General features: G+C 37.1%; 2 protein-coding genes across 5 annotated transcripts; one reads left to right on the top strand and one right to left on the bottom strand.

Annotated features, from left to right (window-relative positions):
* Window positions 1–8,044: 8,044 nt before the first annotated feature.
* Window positions 8,045–11,391, top strand: LOC107806708 (ATP-dependent Clp protease proteolytic subunit 2, mitochondrial-like). Its single transcript, XM_016630929.2, has 2 exons — window positions 8,045–8,469; window positions 10,629–11,391. Exons 1-2 carry the CDS (start codon window positions 8,175–8,177, stop codon window positions 11,045–11,047), a joined length of 714 nt encoding a protein of 237 aa, XP_016486415.1. The 5' UTR covers window positions 8,045–8,174; the 3' UTR covers window positions 11,048–11,391.
* Window positions 11,392–11,980: 589 nt separating this feature from the next.
* LOC107806704 (uncharacterized) lies at window positions 11,981–20,086 on the bottom strand. 4 transcript variants are annotated; one of them, XM_016630918.2, is made up of 9 exons: window positions 19,904–20,086; window positions 19,737–19,802; window positions 19,016–19,657; window positions 18,444–18,935; window positions 17,599–17,760; window positions 16,654–16,860; window positions 15,609–15,662; window positions 13,792–14,234; window positions 11,981–12,809 (listed from the first exon to the last, which is right to left on the bottom strand). In XM_016630918.2, the coding sequence occupies exons 3-9, from the start codon at window positions 19,080–19,082 to the stop codon at window positions 12,195–12,197; spliced, it is 2,040 nt and encodes a 679-aa protein (XP_016486404.1). In that variant the 5' UTR covers window positions 19,083–19,657; window positions 19,737–19,802; window positions 19,904–20,086; the 3' UTR covers window positions 11,981–12,194. The 4 variants fall into 4 exon arrangements, with proteins under 4 accessions (XP_016486404.1, XP_016486407.1, XP_016486405.1 ...); XM_016630921.2 differs by adding an exon at window positions 13,236–13,343 and having other exon boundaries at window positions 19,016–19,966; XM_016630919.2 differs by lacking the exons at window positions 19,016–19,657; window positions 19,737–19,802 and having other exon boundaries at window positions 19,904–19,998.
* Window positions 20,087–20,177: the final 91 nt, after the last annotated feature.

The following is a 20,177-nucleotide window of genomic DNA, read 5'->3' as shown; positions in this document are numbered from 1 at the left end:
ACTCAAATGACTAACACATCCATCAAGCACGATCATCCCATGATAAATATTTTCAAAACTCTGAAATGTACACTTTTTCTTGGGAAATACCAGGTTGTAATAACATTGATCTAAATATTTTAAATTGGCCATGCTATACAAAATTTGTGTGTTTTCTTCAAAACCAAACTGGCACCTTATACATGAAATTTTCAATCCCACAAGACACACCACCTCTATTAGACCATCATACGAAAAGTACGAGCATTTCATATCAACTCTGAGTCACCAGTAGAATACATACCCGATTAGTTAGAAATATTCCATCTGCTCCCTTCCAGAAGAAAATCACAATACACCATGTGTTTCTCACACCGGTAGAAAATATCCGGCTCAAACATTTTGAAATCTGTTTGCACATAATCAAGATATCAAAAATGAATTCCTCTAGCTCGACCAAGCCACATAGGTTACCAAACCCAAGTTATTGCCACTAAAACATCTGTAAAGCATCACCACATCATTATTATAGAAAAGAACTGATCATATTCATTATCGTGTTGATCCAACTTACTACCAAGCTTCTATTTCTTTGATTCCTTTCCGAATTACCCTCAAGTCGACACTCTTACTTGACGTACACCATGAATGTTACCCAAAGCTCAATACTAGAGTTCCCAGCATAAAACCACATAGCCCTAAGGCCCACAAGCCATTGTATTCTTCTTAAGCACCCCCGTAAGTATCGCAACTGAAACGCCTACTTTGAAAGTACCTTATGTGAATTTAAAATCATTCTCTTACCTCCCTTACACTGGAATATAGAACTAGGAGTCATACAGAATTACCGCAAGTTTCAATACCATCCAATGCAAATAATTGATTCCAGCGGTATACAAATCCGAAAAATTTTCAATTTCTACATATACATTTTTGAATCCATAAGAACTCTATCAAGAGTCATCTACTCTGCTTAAATCTAAATTGCACCGCCCAAATAGGCCAAATGACGCATGTCCCATTAACACAATAACACTCAAAGAAGTAACTCTGCCTTAATACTACTGGTTGCATTCATGTTCCATGCGCATTACATTCTTCACAATTAATAACTTAATCATCCCATGATTTTAATATACTCATAAAGCGTAATATGACTCGTATTCAGGAATTTCATTATTCTAGTCTTCCCCGATCTCGACCTCTATAAGTCATAACTAACCCACGAGTATGTTTCGAACCAAAACCTAAATTTAATATATAACCATGAAATCAAATTGCCGATAGCGGACTCCCCCACTTGGCTCAAAGCCATAGATCAGAACGTTCAATAATTTACAATACACATATCTAGTTACTGCCATAACACTTAGTGAGATTTGACTAAATTCTTCACAAGCTCATGCAACACAACCTATATGGTTTCTCAAATCGTCCCCAAAGCTCACCTTCATTCTCGTGACAGTCAGGTCAACTTTCTTGACTAATTCAAATTCAAATCCCAATACCACTAACCTACCGGTAGTAAAGAAAAATTCTCCACACAATATTGTAAGGATCACACATCAATAATTTACCTCGCAGGTGATAACCCACATATTTAGCTTCAAACTGGCATCTCTCTATGACCTTTCACAGCCACAACTATTAGGCCATCAATTAATCTTTCTGAGTTTGGACTCATCAACAAGACATGAAAATTTTAATTTGTCCCACAATTTCATAACATGAAAGATCCTTCAACACATTCATAACTCAAGCCTCTACGTCAAAATCGATACAGGAGTCATATACTAAAAAGTCCCTTTTTCACTTTCAAACCATCTGAACACATCCCGCAGTCATCTCGTACTTATCATATCACCATTCAACCGCTCATCGAGCCACATATATCAACTCATAAGGACACTATCGGACATATAAGTTCAATACACATGTTGTTACAACTGAAACTACCGAGCATAAGCTGCGGTCTACACCTGACCTCAAGTCCTCCAGACTGGCCCATTACCGAAACACAAATTGCACATCTCAAATCTCGTTCATAGAATTAAAAGCCTTCAATGCATAACTGATACCGAGCACTCACATGCACACATGCATGCGTGTAAGGAATTCAAAGAGTGATATTTCAAAACTGAATCAATTCTGCACGATAAGGAAAGAAAGATGGGAAGTTTATCCTAAATGCCATGTAGCCTCTCGAAGATAGGTATGGACGTCATCATACCGATCCGCAAGACTCTACTAGACACTTGCTCATGACTTGTAGAACCTATGAACCTAGAGCTCTGATACCAATCTGTCACGACCCGAAATCCAACTAGTTGTGATGGCACCTAACCCATCCCGCTAGGTAAGCCAACTCATCAAGTCCGATAAAAATATAACATACTGAGGAAAAATAAATGATCTCTTATACACCTCCCAAGGACTGGTAGAACAAATCATGAGCTTCTGTGAGTAGAATTTACAAAACTGATATGAAACAAATACATCTTTTGTTTGAAAAGTACATAAACAAAGTTTAATGATTCTAAGGCTACCATGAACAAGAGGAAGCTACAACAGGGACGCCGGAACATCTTCCAAGTCAGCTCTCATCGAACGCGGTGGCATCGACATCCAAAATTTGTACGCAATGTGCAAGAAGTCTAGTATGAGTACAACCGACCCCATGTACTCAATAAGTAACAAACCTAAACTCATGTTGAAAGCAATGACGAGCTTGTACCAAAGTTAGAGTTCATACCCATATCCAGTAATACTTCACAACAATATTCATAAGCAGCACAAAGAATGAATTATTAATAAAGTGCTCAGCTCGTTCACAGTTCAGCAAAATAAGCATTTTCTTTTTAAGTATAACAGTAAAACCCAATTCTTTTACTGAAATCACCAAAATATGAGTAAATCTGAAAACTGTGATTTTTTCATAAAACGTTCTTTCAAAATAGGAGATTTCATTTTTCAAATGGCATGAGGAAAGTACATCTCTATGCCTACATGTCAAGATACAGGTAAAATCATGAATGTCACCAGAACCAGGCAGCAGAAAGAAATGCAACTCTATGCATATATCTCAAGTGCAGATGCCAAATGCAATGCCTCTCAGTAATGAACTCATGTACTCACACTCTAAGAGTAATCAATCTCACTACCTCGAATTATCTTTTACCATGCTCAATACTCAGCACTCTCAATCACTCAGCACTGTACTATATTCGTTGCGGCGTGCAACTAGATCCATATATATATAGTCGACTGTGCTCAGTGGAGGTGTGCAGACTCCGGAGGTGCTCCTACAGCCCAAGCGCTAAAATCTGCACGGACAACTCACGTGTTGCACGAACAACTCACATGCTGCACGGACAACTCACGTGCTATAGTATCAATATCAGTATCTGCACGGACAACTCACGTGCTGCACGGACAACTTACATGCTATAATATCAATATCAGTATCTGCACGGACAACTCGACTGTTGTACGAACAACTCACGTGCTATAGTATCAATATTAGTATCTGTACGGACAACTCACGTGTTGCACGGACAACTCACGTGCTATAGTATCAATATCTCACAATCTGGCCCTCGGCCTCACTCAGTCATCAATCTCTCTAGTCTCGCTCACGGGCTCACAATGTCATGAAAATCAGCCCAAAAATAATAATATAGTGTATCAATAATAACAACCGAGACTGAGATATTATATGAATACATGAATATGACTGAGTATGAAATATCAATAAAATCAGTTAGATGACAGCAAGAAACGACCACTATGGGTCTCAACAATATTGGCATAAAGCCTAGACATGATATCTAGCATGATGTACAACTCAATTTACTTATCACATGGTGAAAACACATATATCAACAAAGTAGGACCACTACACAGTATCCTGGAAACAACAGAGTCATCATTCACAGGGTGCACGCCCACACGCCCGTCACCTAGCATGCGCGTTACCTCAACATCAATCACATAACACATAATTTGGGGTTTATACCCTTAGCACTAAGTTTATAAGAGTTACTTATCTCAAACCGTGAAGTCTTTACTCCGTTATGCCCTTGCCTCGTAAATCGGCATCCGAACGCCTTGAATCTATCCATAATTAATGTGATTCAGTCAATACAATTTATATAAATTAATTCCATTTGAAAATATTAATTTTTCACAAAAAAATCCGAAATTTAACTAAAAATCGCTTGTGGGGCCCATATCTCGGAATCCGACAAAACTCACAAAATCCGACAACTCATTCAACCACGAGTCCAACCATATCAAAATTACTAAATTCCGATAACAACTCGGTCTCCAAATCTTCAAATCTTATTTTCAAATCCCTAGGTCCAAATCCTCAATTTACACCTCAAAAATATGTAATCTAGTCGGATTATTCGATGATAATTCAATATTATGGAGTAGAAATAATCACAAGTGACTTACCTCAAGATTTCCCATAATATCTTGCTCAAAAATCGCCCCAGGCCGTGTTCTTTCGCCCAAAAATATTAAAATGGGCAAAAAAAAATAGGAGAGCATTAAAAACACGATTCTGGTCGCTAAAAGTCCAATTTCCGTCGCTAAAAGTGTCAAATCTGGTCGCTAAAGGTGCGCACCAAATCCTGTTGCTCCAGCTGTCTTTAGTTTCACAGAAAATGCTCTAACTCCATCATACGAACTCGGAATTCGACGATTCTTATTCCTATTAGTCACAAATAATAATACGGACCTAGTCCTTCAATCGAAACTTAATTTGGATTTTATTTACTTAGTGTGATACCCATTTCGCTCGTTAAACAATTAACTCATGTTTCACGTTAAAAACCCAATCGCGACTTGACGAAATTAGACCAAACTTTCCAGATCGTTCTTATAATTCATTACAAAATTCCGGAAGTCTCAAAATCAAATTTCGATCTCTAGAACTAAAATGGACCTTTGGATCATTACATATTTATGCTCAAAATACAAATTTCTTCCAAAAACTCTTCCAAAACTCATCCGAGCCCCGTAAGACCCCAACCAAATATACTAACAAGTTACATAATATGACACAAACTTAGTCGATATCTCAAATTACATTGAACAAAACTAAAAGATGAATCACACCCCAATTCAAGCCTATTCAAAACTAACAAATTCCAATTTCTACATTCGATGCCAAAACCTATCAAATCAATTCTGATTGCCCTCAAATTTTGAACGTAAGTCATAAATGACATAACAGATCTGTTAAAAAATTTAGAATCATATTTCGATCCTGATATCAAAAAGTCAACTCCCCGGTCAAACTTCCAAACTCAAATTTCCTATTTTCGTCATTTCAAGCCTAATTTAACTATAGACTTCCAAAAAGAATTCCGGACATGCTCCTAAGTCCAAAATCACCATACGGAGCTATTAGAATCATCAAAAATCCATTTCGGGATCATTTACACATATTTTACCATCTGGTCCATTTATTCAACTTAAGCTTCCAAAACATGAATTATTCTTTCAATTAAATTTTGAATCATCTGAAAATAAAACTTGACTACTGTCGCAAGTCATAATACACAAAACAACTCTACTCAAGACTTCAAATAGCTAAACGGGATGGAAATGCTAAAAACAACGGTCGGATCATTACATTTATGGCCCCGACATGTGCTTTCACGAAGGCATATGCTAGCATTGCAAATGAATCAATGGAGTTAGGAGCCAAGTTATGATACCAAATCATGGCTCTCTTTGATAGTGTTTCTCCAAACTTTTTCAACAGAACTGACTCGATTTCATCGTCATTCAAATCATTTCCTTTGATTCTGCAAGTGTATGAAGTGATATGCTTGTTAGGGTCGGTTGTCCCGTTGTATTTGGGTATATCGGGCAAGCGAAATTTCTTAGTAATGGGCATCGGAGCTGCGCTTGGGTAGAATGGTTTTTTATGAACTTTTTGGCATCTAAACCTTTCAAAACTGGAGGTGCCCCTGGTATCTGGTCTACCCGAGAGTTATAAGTTTCCACCTTCTTATAATTTTCTTCAATTTTCTTTTCTCCAGACTCATTCTTCTTAGCTAGTTCCTCGAGAATTTTCATAATCATGGGGTCAGTCCCCGAGTCGCTTTCATCGGGCCTTTCAGGCACTGGTTCAGCACGCCGAGTGTTCACTGGTTCAGCTGTGTTTGGAATTCTATTCTAACTCTGAAGTTGAGCGATGGCGACTTGCTGGGCTTGCAACATCTCGAATATCACTTGGAGGTTGACTCCTCCTTCTTCCATGTCGTGTGTTCTTTGGCCTCCGGATCGGGCTTCCCTATGCACATCTCCTTCGGGGTCCGCACCTAGATATGTATTCAAAGCAATGTGTGAACTAACATCAACAGGTTTCGCATTTGGCATTTCCCCTGGATTTATCGATGGTACACCGACTCCTGCGTTACTATTTTCTCCAAGACCTTCGTTGTCATGAATGGGTGTGTTCTATGTGCTAGACATGTTTAAGCCTGAGAATCAAAAAATCTCGACAAGAAAAAGTGTAAAGATAGCATGTGTAACGAAAATCAGTAAAGAAACAATCATTATTATCTTTAACCCCACAGTGGGCGCCAAACTGTTTACCTCGAAAATTTGAGTAACAATTAAACTTGATTATTGGTTTTAAAGATATGTGATTTAGTTCAATACCGATTAATAATCAAGAAATATAAAGTAGAAATGAAAGATAGAAGTCATTCAAACCAATAATACTTGACAGTGACGACCTCGAGACGGTGACCTCGAGGTGGCTTAGGGCAGTAAGAACAGTTAAGTAATCAAAATAAAGTAACAATGGAGCTAAAGGACATTGCCGATGAACAGTAAAAAGGTAGAGAGTATATTCTTTGCTCAGTGATAATAATATGTTCTTACAAATGATTGGGGTCCCATTTATATAATAGAGGAACCCTAAATAAGGAATATTTACATTTACAGTAAGGAATATTCTTGGTACAATTGTCTTACCGCCTCGTATGGAATAGTACAATCATATTCTGGGATTTACGCCATGACTTTGGGGACATGGCAGGAATCTAACTCGTCCTAGTACAAATCCCCAACGGTACTATTTCGGGGACGAACACATTCGACCTCGGTATGCATCGTGCTTCGCCTTCGAACTCGGCCCTGGTCCCTCGAACTCGAACTTGATCTCGACCGGACTTTGGACTCAGGACGGTGCCCCGAGCCTATAAATCGGAGGGTTATGTTATCGGCCATATACAGACATGTGAGGAGGAGAAGCATAGACGCTCCAGTAATGAGGTGTGAGAGGTTGACATTGGAGGGCCTTAGAAGAGGTAGAGGTAGACCGAAGAAGAGTTGGAGTGAGGATATTAGGCATGACATGGCGCAGCTACAGCTGACCGAGGACATGACCCGTGATAGGAAGGTGTGGAGGTAAAGATTAGGATAGTAGGTTAGGTAGTCTAGATTATTCATATTGGTATTGTTAGTACGTACTCTCGCATTTGGTTGGTAGTAAGTTTATTTGAATACCTTTTTTACACTATCTTGTTGTGTATGCTGCTTTTACATGGTTTTCGGTGTTTTTTCGTCTTATTTTTTGTTATTATTGTGGTACATATGCTTGCCTAAGGGGTCTATTGGAAATAGTCTCTCTACCTCCAAGGTAGGGGTAAGGTCTGTGTACACACTACCATTCCCAGGCCCTACTATGTGGGATTATACTGGGTATGTTATTGTTGTTATTGTTGTAATCAATATTTTCTTAAGGGAAGCATAAAAGAAAGAAAAAATAGCAGTTTGGTGCGCAAAACATCCCGAGTTCATGCAGGGCTCGAGAAGGGCCACACCTTAAGATGATGTAATTAGGCAACCTACCATGATATAATTATCGATGGCTGAATCTACTACTTGAACCCCTTCTAATGTGTATAAAAGAGGAATACGACAAATAATACAAGACGGAGGGAGGACATATTTTATTTGATAAGAGACCAAAGGACTATTTTGAACCACCCCAAAACATAAGGGACGAGTTTTTTGTCATTTGCTTCTAAATTTACCATACTCTAAAATCACATTTCATCCCCTCTCACTCTACTCGTACGGATCCGAAAAAACCTCTGACCTTACCCCTCCCACTTGCCTTCTTTTCTCCATCCAAGATTCATCCCCAACTCTCAACACATTCAACTATGCGCACCCAAATTGTTCACAAACTCTTTAACCGAAGAATCAACGGAACCCCTTTGAATAGTAGTAAGAGATTTTATGGGGTAATACCAATGGTAATAGAGCACTCTTCAAGAGGAGAAAGGGCTTATGACATATTCTCAAGGCTATTAAAGGAACGAATTATTTGCATTAACGGCCCCATTGATGATTCCACTTCTCATGTTGTTGTTGCTCAGCTTCTTTTTCTTGAATCTGAGAACCCTTCTAAGCCTATTCACATGTACCTCAACTCTCCAGGTGGCGCTGTTACAGCTGGTTAGTTTTTTGCAATTGTTTGTTTCTCTTTGATTTGAGTTTCCTTTTTAACTAAATTTGATTTGGGTTTTTTTGTTTGTTTGTAAGAGTTTGGTTTCTTTTTTTGTTTGATATGCTTTGTGGTTGTGGAAATGAAATTGAGGTTTTAGCTTAAATTGGAAGTGAAAATAGATTTTCAATGTCAATATTTGATTTTTATCTTGTTCTTGGTTGTCTTTGGGATAAAACAATTGAACGTAGTGTCGACAGAGTTACCCGGTATCTATGCTGATGGAGGTAGCAGGCACCCGGAGGGATAGTCGAGGTGCCCACAAATTGGCCCAGCACTACTGTCGTTAAGAAAAAATAATTGAAGGTAGTTTTGTAGAGGTTTAGTTTTTGCATCTCCTTAGAGGAATATAATCTTTAAAGAAAGAAGTAAAAACGGAAAAGTGATTTGTGAAAAGATTTGATTCTTGAGAAGGATAAGTAGATAGCCAAATTATTTTTTTGAGGACAGAAAACATTACATATAACACTTCCATATGTGCCGATTAAGGTTGAGATTCTTTTGTTGTTATATTTCATTAGGTTCAGTGTTACGAGCTTTATTTGTGTTTTTTAGTGTTGTTTGGAGCTGTATGTCATTGTAGGGAAAAGTATTAGATTCAGAAAACACCTAAGTTCCCGCTATGCGCTGGTTTGGGGAAAGGTCCGGGCCATATTTGGTTTATTGTAACTAGTCTTAGCTTGCATTTTTGCTAGTGGCGTCATATAGCAATAACTCTTACCTAATATGTGTTAAAAAAACAGATATTTATTATTGAAATAAAATGGACTTTTATTAAAAAACCGAATGGATAGAGAAGATTCATATTTCCGACTCCACCTAATTAGGGATAGAGCACCTTATTTGGGACTTAAGTGCTGTTTATTGATATAAAGCATCAGGACAAAGGGGGAGGTCATAATCTTTGGTTCCAGTCAGCTGCTCTTATTTTGTTTGATTTCTTTGGGATGCAATCTTGTCTCATTTATTCCACGACTATTTGTTTGTTCCCATTCCTTAGATGGGTAAGTTTCAATCCTTTCCCTTTTGCTTTATTCTTTGTTTACAGTATTTCTCTACCTTCTAAACAAAGAAGCGGTTTCTTTTTATCTGTCTTTCCTTGAATACCATCTTTTTAATTAATCATGATTTGCATCAAATTCGCTTTCGTATTTGTTATGGGAGTTGGAACTGATAATAAGAGAGCAAGATAACAAACTCCAAACATTCTAATTAACCTGCCATGGATGAAAGACTGTATTTAACTGGCAGAAGGATAAACGAACAGGCGCTTTGTGTACCGAGTTTCTAACCGTGTGCCAAAACCCTCATCAATCTATTGGTTATTAAAAAAAGAGAGTTATAGGTTAACCGGCATATATGTGTTTTAATTTTCTCTCATACCTCTGATGAATCAAGAGAGAACAAGTGCTTGTTTTGTGTAATTTTGGAGAAAGATACTCGGAGTAGCTTTTTAATTCTTTGCAATTTCGACTTCATTTCTCATCTGTGTAATGTGTGCCCTGCTGATACTGACGTAGTAGTCGAAGACTGCAGTCAGTGTCATTTATGATTTGACTCCAATGTGCAATCAGCATTATGACTGAGAGACCGTTTTTTATGTTTAATATGCCTAATAATTATAGAGCCTGTGATTACTTTCAGCATACTTGGTATAGACTATAGAGTAGATCTTATATTATAGTGAAATTTCTTGGGTTCTTACTATAATGACTAGTGGGACTACATTGACGCACTAAGGACTATACTTTCGACAGTCATTTTTCAATCAAAGGAAAGCATCATTGTGCTAATAAGACCTAAACATTACATCTTTTTGTCCAGTTTGGACTAGACATTAATATTACATATGCAATGTTTGTTGATATATGCTTGGTTCTGTCGTATGTGCTGATGCTTTTATTCTGTGATTAAAGCTTGACAAAAAGGTCTGGCATTGGGATTGCAATGATCTTGAAGCTAAAATAGGATTTGGTGTTTAGTTGTTCTTTATCTAATACTTTGGCAGGACAATATTTGAAGATTATTTCTTAACTTTTGTGCTCATCTTTAAGGACATTGCATAGATTTCCTGAAACGCTGACTCAGTTTATCTTTTTTGCGTTGCTAGGTCTTGCAATCTATGATACCATGCAGTATATCCGATCTCCAATTCATACTATATGCCTAGGTCAAGCAGCTTCAATGGGATCCCTTCTCTTAGCTGCAGGTGCAAAGGGTGAGAGACGATCTCTCCCTAATGCTTCAGTTATGATTCACCAGCCTTCCGGTGGGTATAGCGGGCAGGCTAAAGATTTGACGATCCACACAAAACAGATAGTTCGGGTATGGGATACTTTGAATGACCTATATGCAAAGCATACAGGACAACCTATAGAAATAATTCAAAAGAATATGGATAGGGATTATTTCATGACACCTGAAGAGGCGAAGGAGTTTGGAATAATCGATGAAGTTATAGATGAACGACCAATGGCTTTAGTAACTGATGCTGTTGCAAATGAAGCCAAAGAAAAAGGTTCAAGCTAGAAAAATTGCTGTAATACTGATCTCATTGCTGTCTTTGTTAGCATTTACCATCGCTAACTAGTTCTCCATTTTACTTACTGGTGTATTTACTTTCTAGTATTTTATTTGATGAGGCGATATCTCATTACTTTGTTTTCTCAGTAGTTTGCTTTAGTGAATTTATATGCTGGAGTTATTTGAGGTATTAGATAGAAGCATCCTCTGATTTAACTTCAATTATGTGCTAGAGTTTTTACCTTATTTCCTTCAGTAACTTTTGGAACTATTTTTGGCAGAAAAGGTCTCAGATAAATCTGAAAACCCTAAGGGGTTGTTTTGTTTAAAGACAAGTTATGCTGGGATTAGCTATCGTGGTATTATTTCTTATTGACTGTTTGGTATGTTGTATTAATGTCAATTTTACTATTTTATCCTGGAATAAGTATTCTCGGACAGGTATAAGTTACTATTTTTTGTGCTGGGATAACGTATTCCAGGATTAGTAACCAAACAAGGAATAAGGTGGTACAAAATTTTTATCCCAGGATTATTTTTGCTTTATCCTAAACGACCCCGTAGTACTTCGCTTGAATAAGTTAGTTATTTTTCCTCCTTTAGCTGATTTTCATTTGGTTGCTGACCATTGATTCTTTTCTTGGTTTCATACTAAAAAGAGGTGGAATACTGAATGATTCTTGACTCTACTACTTAATACTCGAAAATTGTCTTAAATAAGAAATGTATTTGGTTTCCATCTCCAAAGGAAGTTTGGTGTAAATTACTAAAATCTCATGCCGGAATCTAATAAGCTGATAGTCGTTAATCCACGTGAACCAAAAAAACATATTGAGTTTTCATTTTGCCTCAGCATCTTTCAGAACTTTTTCTCCACATCTTTGAATGTGTGTGATAAATGTTATACTAAAGGCAAGCTACAAAAGTAAGGCAAAATACAATGATTAATAGTTTCCTTCTGAATAGAAATAAAAGCAGAGGAAAGCTACAATCTCCTTTGTGAGCCAATGAAAATGTAACGATGAAGATGTTTGTTTCAATCTTAAATGAATAATAAAACAGGATTCGCAGGAAATAAAAGGAAACAAAGCAAGACAAACATAAATTGTCTTCCAACACAAATAAAAAATGTGCACTTCTCCTCTTTGCCTTGCTAGTGAAGTATACGTGAGCTCTGTTTGCGAAAAATGCTTGGACCATAAGTGGACATAAACATATCCAGTAAGAGAGGAAATTGCAAGGACTCGAAGAGGATTACTGGAATGAGGGCTGCTATGCCCACTGGAATAAGTATCCATCCCTTTTTCTGACCAAAAACGAGATAAATTGTAGCACTAAATGCTATCATCAGAGATGTCATTGAAATGAATAGGGTACCCAGGCCTAGAATCAATCTCTTCGGAAGACGTCTTAGGAAATCCCCCTCTGCATATCTCGAGGTGAGGATAGACAGGAACATTAGAACAGAGGCAACAGAAGAGAACAGACAGAATGCAGCAGAAACTGCAAAAGTCGTGAAAGCAGTTTCGTTGGAGAAGAGTGGAAAACCACTGTTTTGATTGTTTCCACCTGGCACGGTAATGGCTGCTGCAAATACTACTGTTGTTGTTAGGGATGCCACAAATATACAGGAATTTGCAGTTTCTTTCATCCATTTCTCTCCTTCTTTGACCAACTCCTTGTGTTCCTCAGTAAACACCATTTTTGGAGTTTTTCCATTTGAGTTTCTCTTTGTTCTGAGCGTTGGTTGAACAAACTTTTCCACTTCCTACATAAACATAGATACCAACACATATAAATGGAATAGTTGAAGCAAGAATGATATATTTTTTAATAAAAGAACAATTTAAGATATTTTTTGTTGACTCATCTTTTTCACCAAGTCACTTCACATGTTTATATCCATTAAGGGCCTACATATTCGAATATTCTAAAAGTTCTTTTATTGTAAGGAGAAAATTCATAGTCACAGAGATACTTCAACTGACATGATAAATGGGTGTGGTCAAGCCACATACTATACACATAAGTAAACACATTTGACATCGTGATGTGTGATTAAATGGATGTCAAAGGAAAAAGAAAGAAAAAACTACTTCGCAAATGGCAGTAATACGTTAATGATATTCTTTTAAGTTCAATTTCTTATCCTTATCATAAAATCCATTTTCAAATGTCTGATTATTTTAGATACCTCCATTGTTTGCACAAGCAAAGCATTGATCCTTCATCACCGCAAATGCATTCGTAATTTATAGATCAAAGCTCGCACAAAACTGTTTTTTCTCATCTTTCCATATGCCTGCAATTGTCCAAAGATGAGATGATGCTAGTCCCTTTCATAACCCTAATCTCAATGACAATATGCTTGCACATACCCGTCCTAACATTTCCTTTCAATTGGTCGAGTATCTCAAATTATGCACAATTATATTGACTCCCATTTGCTTAAAAAGGACCATTCATCATGGATTACGATAGTTTGATATTTCCTTGACAAATTTGCAGCATTTTAAGATGCCGAGGATGCTGACATTTGTCATACTACATTTGATTATGGTGGAAGTTTCTTGGCAATTCATTAGTTTCCTAAAATAGCTTATGGTATGAGCTCTATGATACCACTATAAACTATTCTCGGCTTTTAAGGTCTGCTCTAATTATTTCCCTTTCAACAACGCGACTTAAAAGCATGCCCAGCAAAACCTAAAAAAGAACCGCGCATGAACGTAGTTATGTGAAACTCATACCTGAAACCATTGCAATTCACGCTGCATTTGCAAAGCCGCACCTGAGATAAGATTGAGTCGGCTAAGAGGTGCTAGCTTTCCAGCCATATGTAATATGTTATTCCCTGAAGTGTCTTCACCAGCTGTTACCAAATGTTTATATACACTTAACTGATATATAAGACTAAACACCTTCTCATAACGATTTATTACTGCAAGGTGAAATAAGTTATGGTTCTCAGAATCAACAAACCAGATTGCGTCTGGGTAACGTTCTATAATTTCTTCTATGATTTCAGAAATTCCTGAACCTGCTGCTGAAAGAAGTGCCTTTCTAAGTACTGGCTCAATATCCTCACCCGTAGAGGAATAATGTTTGGTAAGTTCCTCGCAAAGACGTTTCACAATATCAAGAGTCTCTTCATGCATTAATTTTGTATCCTTAATGTGTCTGATTGCTCTTGCTGTAAACAAAAAACACTTTCTTAGAACATGATAGGGCACTAACAAATAGTACATCATGTTATGATAAATTATCTTAGTACAGAGATTTCCATAGGAACAACTCTATCACAAGAGTACCATAATAATTCCCAAACACAGGAAGTCACGGCCCGTCTACGTACTACTATTTTGCTCTTATTGAAGTCACTATTATTAACATTATATAACTTTTTCTATGTCCAACTCCCAATCATGCTACGGAGAAAGGAAAAAAAATATCCCAGTCATGTGTCTCAGTGCATTTGTCATTCAGCTCTATTAAGTGTCAATGCTTTTTTAAGGCATGCAATTACAATTCAGTACTTAACCTAATCAAGTACAGCAGGCAGATCTGCACTCAACAACCTTTATAGCATGTTTGGCAAACTTCTAGGAAATTAAAAGTGCTTATTTTTCAACAAAAACAATGCTTATTTTTTAGGGTTAAGGCGTTTGGCCAAACTTCTGGGGGGAAACTGAAAAGGCATCTTTGAGTAGTAATAAAATTTGCTATTTGCTGTTGGAAAGTAGTTCAAAAAAGCAGCTTCTCTGTGGAAGCAGAAGCGAAGTCGTGTTTAATGTTTTCAGGACGAAAAATTATACTTATAGGAAAATTTCTATTTACCAAATTATTTGAACAGTATAGACAAAATCTAAACTCATGTGTTGTCCACACCAGATCTATGGCCAAAGTCTCATAAGATGCTCCCTCTCTATGTATTTTGATCTAAAATTTTACATTTTAGCTAAATGGAATTGGAAAACTTAATTAAGGTCTCTCATAATAAAAATTTCAGATCATGTATCTACTTAAAAATGATACTAATTGTAAAGTGGATCTTTACACTCTTTTCCATAATTTGACGCTCAAAATATCAACTTTTGAAAAGAGTGACCAAATATAAACTGCCTCCATAATACTAATGAAGTTGCTCATAAAATGTTTTGGCAAAACCTATGTTACTTGAACTCTCCGAAAATATCTCCGGGTGCGTGTCTGATCCTCCAAAAGTAGTGTATTTTTGAAGGATCTTACACGGGTACGGTAGTATTTTGGAGAGTCCGTGCAACATAGGGCAAACACAAACTGCTATTAATCAAAAGTACTTTTTCTGGAACTCCATTTGGCAAAGAGTTCTTCTCAAAATAAGCAATTTGAAAGTTTTGCCAAACATATTCTTAGTCCATATAGGTAAGAGGACTATATGACAAATGTAGGCGTAACAGGAATTACAGGTATTATCAACAATATAGTTTGTGCTAATAACGTGTGAATTACTTTTCTAGACAAGATTTAGGCCTATATTAAATTTCGAAATGCTAATGTCACAATAAGCGAACAAATATTAACTTACTTGTTGTTTTCCAAATTTCGCGAGTGGCACGAATCATTGACTTCATCATGATCCCTATAAAGTAGAATGATCCAACAATTACTCAAATAATCCCAGAAGTGGGCGTGCGATTTTTCACCAGTAAATAAGACAATTTTGTTTTAATGCCAATGTGCAAAAACTTGAGAGTCCATTCAAAACCTTAATTTAAAAGCTGCTACAATTCATGAGACAACTATAAGTCATACCAGCCTGCATGTGCAACTCAATTTTGGGGTTCACACATTTTGTTTTGCTTGTTAAAGGTAATATATTGTTTTCCGCAATTAGAAAGCGATGTGGAAGTATTTACAATAGTAGACTATATTACGAGTTTTGTGATGAGCTCAAAAAGTCCATCATGACCTCAATGTCATTTGCAATAGCCATGTTGCACCAAAAAAATAAACAAGATATAATGGCCAAAATGAAGTGGTGAGAGTGGAGGAGGAGAGGAGTGCATGAATGAGGAGGTAATGGTAGTGGTAGCAATGGAGGTTCAAGTGAGTTTAGAGATAAGGAAGAAAGAGAAAGAGAAAAAACAAAGTAAAGGAAAAAGATTTAGAAAAAAATAAAAAAAGAAATGAAATTTCTAAGTCGAGTATAATTAGTTGTATAACAACCAATTGGAAAATGATACATGGACAAATTTAGTCCATTTTTAGCATTTTTCCTGCCTTTCAAACGCTTCAAAGAAGGTATTTACACTTTGTCATGTCAGGAATAGTTCCACTTTGGACAAGAATATGGGGTAAGAGGTTGCTCGTAAAATTCAGTGTGTAAATTATTTTTCGGGGCAAGTTTAGGGGGAAAAATATGAATTTTCCAAGCCTTGGTTGATAGAGTTACCCGGAACCTGGTAGCTGTTGTTGGTAGGAGGTGGTACGTATCCCGTAGAATTAGTCGAGGTGGGCGCAAGCTGGCCCGGACACCACCGTTATCCAAAAAAAAAATGAATTTTTCCCTTAATTTTGTGTGACAGAGGCCAATTATGTCATGTTACATACAATATTAAAAAAGTACTTACCGACGTGATTCATACAGCTATAGATCGGTGTAACAAGCCATTTTGGACAGACAAGGATGCAACAGTTTGCTAAACGTGTACAATACTCCCATGTTAACCCACTAGCAGGCTCTGGTGATTGCCTCGAGGGTGATGTAGCTGACGATTGGGCTACAACAAGAGACTTTTCAATGTCTGCCAACCTGATCTCTAATTTTGCATGCATGACTTCACAAGAAAAAAACAAGGTAATTAGGTATTCACATACAACCGTTTCAGAAGTACATGCTTTCACTTAATTTTCTATCATTTGTTTTCTTGAGTTATTCATTTAGATATCCTATTAAAGATTCGTTTCATTCAAAACTTTAGATTTGGCTATCATCATTCTCTAAAAACTATTTAACCTTGTGGGTTCTGATGGTTTTAATGGTAATTTTACTAATGTTACTACAAGATATTAGGTCTATGTAGTGCTAGCTTGTTGTTCTCTCTATATGAATATTCCTAAGTTCTATATACTACCTTGATTTGATACCAAAGAAGGAGATCCTGCTGATTTCACCTATGATAACCATTACCCTCTTTCATCAGTGGCAAGAGAATCTCTAAACTTTTTCTTTTATGAGATTGAGGAAGGTGTTCCTTAACTGATATAAAAGTTTTGCGAAAGGAATGTCTAAATAAGAGAATAAATAACTTAAAGATGAGTTATATATCAACAAAGAAGACTAATAGCAATTACTGGGGCTCCATAAAAAGCTGTCTTAATTGGTCAAAATTAGACCAGGCTGCCAGCAGGAAGCTCTAAGGAACCCAAATCAATATAGATTGGTCTGGGGCAGGGGTGGAGACTAGTTTAGTCCCTTGGACTTCTCGCAAGTGTAGCATTACCATCTTCTGAAAGCACATAAACAGAAGAAAATACTATCGCAGGTGATAACAAGAATATAGTACGAATAGAACCTGAATAAAGTAACTGCTGCCAGTGCCAGAATCTTAGTCGAGTCCCACTCCGAAATGCAGAAGGTATTTCAGCCAGCAAGCTCAAAAGGGATTCGTTATTGTCACCATAAAACTCTGTTCGGGCCAAACCAGGATGACGTCTAAGCAGAGCTAGCAGCACATCTGTTTTACACAAGGAAGATTAAACAAGACATTATAAAATCTGGTAAAAGGTGAGCTACGAAGTACATAAATTGTATTAGAACATCATATTCTCATAAGCTTTAATCAGTTGCTAAATACTTTAAATATAAGTTTATAAATAAAAAGACAATTAAGGATTCAGCAAAGCCTTTCCAACTTGTTAAAGCTTCTTCACTAAGGGAAGAAATAATATTTTAGCATTCTCTTCATCTTGAAATTATTTTTCAAGCCCAAGATCAAAACAATTCCACTTCATTTTTTTCTTCTTCCTATTCATGTTGAACAAATCAGTCAGAGAGAAGGAAAATTGTTGAACTTTTCATTTTCTCTAACCATTCACTATCTTTCATGTAACATGTGGTAATGTGATGATTATTGTCGGATTGCACTTATCCTATTTGAATTATTGTGTTATTTTTCTTTTAATAAATATTGAGGGCGAAAATCTAATTGATCAAAAATAGATGGCTCATTTATGATATAATGGTGTTACTTCTCACGGATATGAAAGAAGATTAGTAAAACTAACTAGTCCTCTGCTAGAATCCTGAAGTTTCATGATCTTGAAGAGATGTAAGAATTTTGTTTCAAATTGTTTAATGTTTACCATCTATAAATGAAGAAAAAACTAACATTAATCATAGGACAAGTAAATATATTACCATAGAATCCAGCCAATACTAGAAGATGGAGAAAGTGGGAAGCACTCGATTGTTTAGTTGGTGGGGAGCCTCCCAACTTCCTTTCCATATCCCCAATCAAAAGTAAAACCATCTCCTTATGGCCATACCTAGCAGCCTCTATGATTGGATGTGGCCCAACAGCATCATCAAGAGATCCCATTCCCGGGTTGAGTTGCAGCAAATTCTTTGCTGCATCCATGTTCCCAACCATTGCAGCCACACAAAGAGGTGTGTGCCCATCATTGTTACGCGAAGTGTAAGCTGATGGACCCACAGTCGGATCATCAAACCACTTTCCCGCACCAACAATTACATGAAGGGTGGTGTCCCCAGCTCTTGTTATCTTACAATCCCAGGCTTTGTATAGGGGCCCCAGAGGTCGAGCAGCTAGCTCAAGATCACATTGGTCGCCTCTGAGTAATGCACGGTATAAGGGCAAGCATCTCCACAACTGATCCTTCTCGCTTCTGCCTGTTCAAGTATAGCCAATGCATTCTCAGCAGGGCAGAGGAAGTAATTGGCAGAATGTAGGAATGAAGAAAAGCTTTTACCGGGACTGGGCGATTGGTGAACATTATTGTTGCTTGTGTTCGCTGCTAGATTTGGTAAGGACGACATGCTTGTCGGTATCAGAGTTGATTAAGCAAGTGAGTGTTCAGCCTTCGACTACTGGATTGTTGGATCCAAATACTTCTTTTATCAGGAATTTATGTTTTCAATTGGCGATTGTTGTTTGTTTTGTCCTTTTCTTTCTTTCTTTCTTTTTCCCTTCATCTTAACAAATATTCCTCTCCACTTCAAACATTAGTATATTAATGTAACACCTGAGCTAGCTTTAGGTAGAATCACAGCAATGAGAACAGAAATACAGATTACAAGGAAGAGAGAAGAGAGCAAGTGTTGGGTAAGTTTTTATCCCAAATGAGTGGTCTGTATAATCCTCCTCTCCTTTCCATACAAGGCTCACACATCATTTGCTAAAACAATAATGATGCTAAAAACAATAAATTTGGGAAATCAAAAAACTAAAGGGACCAAAATTTCAAAATAAAAACTTCTAATTTAAATATAACTGGACTTAAGTGCATTAATAATAACTTCAAGGGGGGTTTCCATTTCTTTTTAGTCACCTCCTTCCAATGCGACAATCATTCCCCATCTTGAAACCTTGAACTCCAGGTTTGAATTTGGGGCTGAAATTAATTAGGATTAGGGCTTCGAATGGGGAAAATTGGGATTTGATGAAATAATCATTAGCCCACTGCACTATACCTGCTTTACTGTTGCATTGCCTCTTTTGACGATCCTTCGATCAAGAATTGCCTTACTGGCGAACAACTTGGAGGTGTAATACATGGTATTTTCTCAAATGCACTAATCAGTTGCTAAATATTTCAAATATAAGATTAACAAAAATAAAAAGACATCTAAGGGTTTACCAAAGAATTTCCAACTCATTCAGATCGGGCGACTGCTTGAAAGCTCGAGCTGGCTGTTGCTACATTCTGTGATGAGTCAACCTTCGTCTTTATCTCCTCCCCCCCCCCCCCCCCTCCCGGGGGCCCGTTGACGAGGCTTCCTCCCTACTTCCTTTACTAAAATAATGGAATTAATTATGCCGAGATAGTTATATTGGAACTGGTATTATTTCTTATTGCTTGCGGATATGTGTATTAATTTTGGGGTTATTATTTCAACATTTGGTGCTAGGAT

Source organism: Nicotiana tabacum, chromosome 16, assembly GCF_000715075.1.
Source record: "Nicotiana tabacum cultivar K326 chromosome 16, ASM71507v2, whole genome shotgun sequence".
NCBI classification, from domain to species: Eukaryota; Viridiplantae; Streptophyta; class Magnoliopsida; order Solanales; family Solanaceae; genus Nicotiana; species Nicotiana tabacum.
This window is presented reverse-complemented; position numbering and strand designations above follow the sequence as displayed.

Excerpts from the sequence above, each read along its gene's own strand:
- LOC107806708 (XM_016630929.2), top strand. The coding sequence starts at position 8,175 with ATGCGCACCCAAATTGTTCACAAACTCTTTAACCGAAGAATCAACGGA. Across the intron at positions 8,470-10,628 it reads AGGTGGCGCTGTTACAGCTG|GTCTTGCAATCTATGATACC; the intron begins GTTAGTTTTTTG and ends TTGCGTTGCTAG.
- LOC107806704 (XM_016630918.2), bottom strand. The coding sequence starts at position 19,082 with ATGTCGTCCTTACCAAATCTAGCAGCGAACACAAGCAACAATAATGTT. Across the intron at positions 17,761-18,443 it reads AGTATTGGCTGGATTCTATG|ATGTGCTGCTAGCTCTGCTT; the intron begins GTAATATATTTA and ends TGTGTAAAACAG. Across the intron at positions 15,663-16,653 it reads TAGCTGTATGAATCACGTCG|GGATCATGATGAAGTCAATG; the intron begins GTAAGTACTTTT and ends TCTACTTTATAG.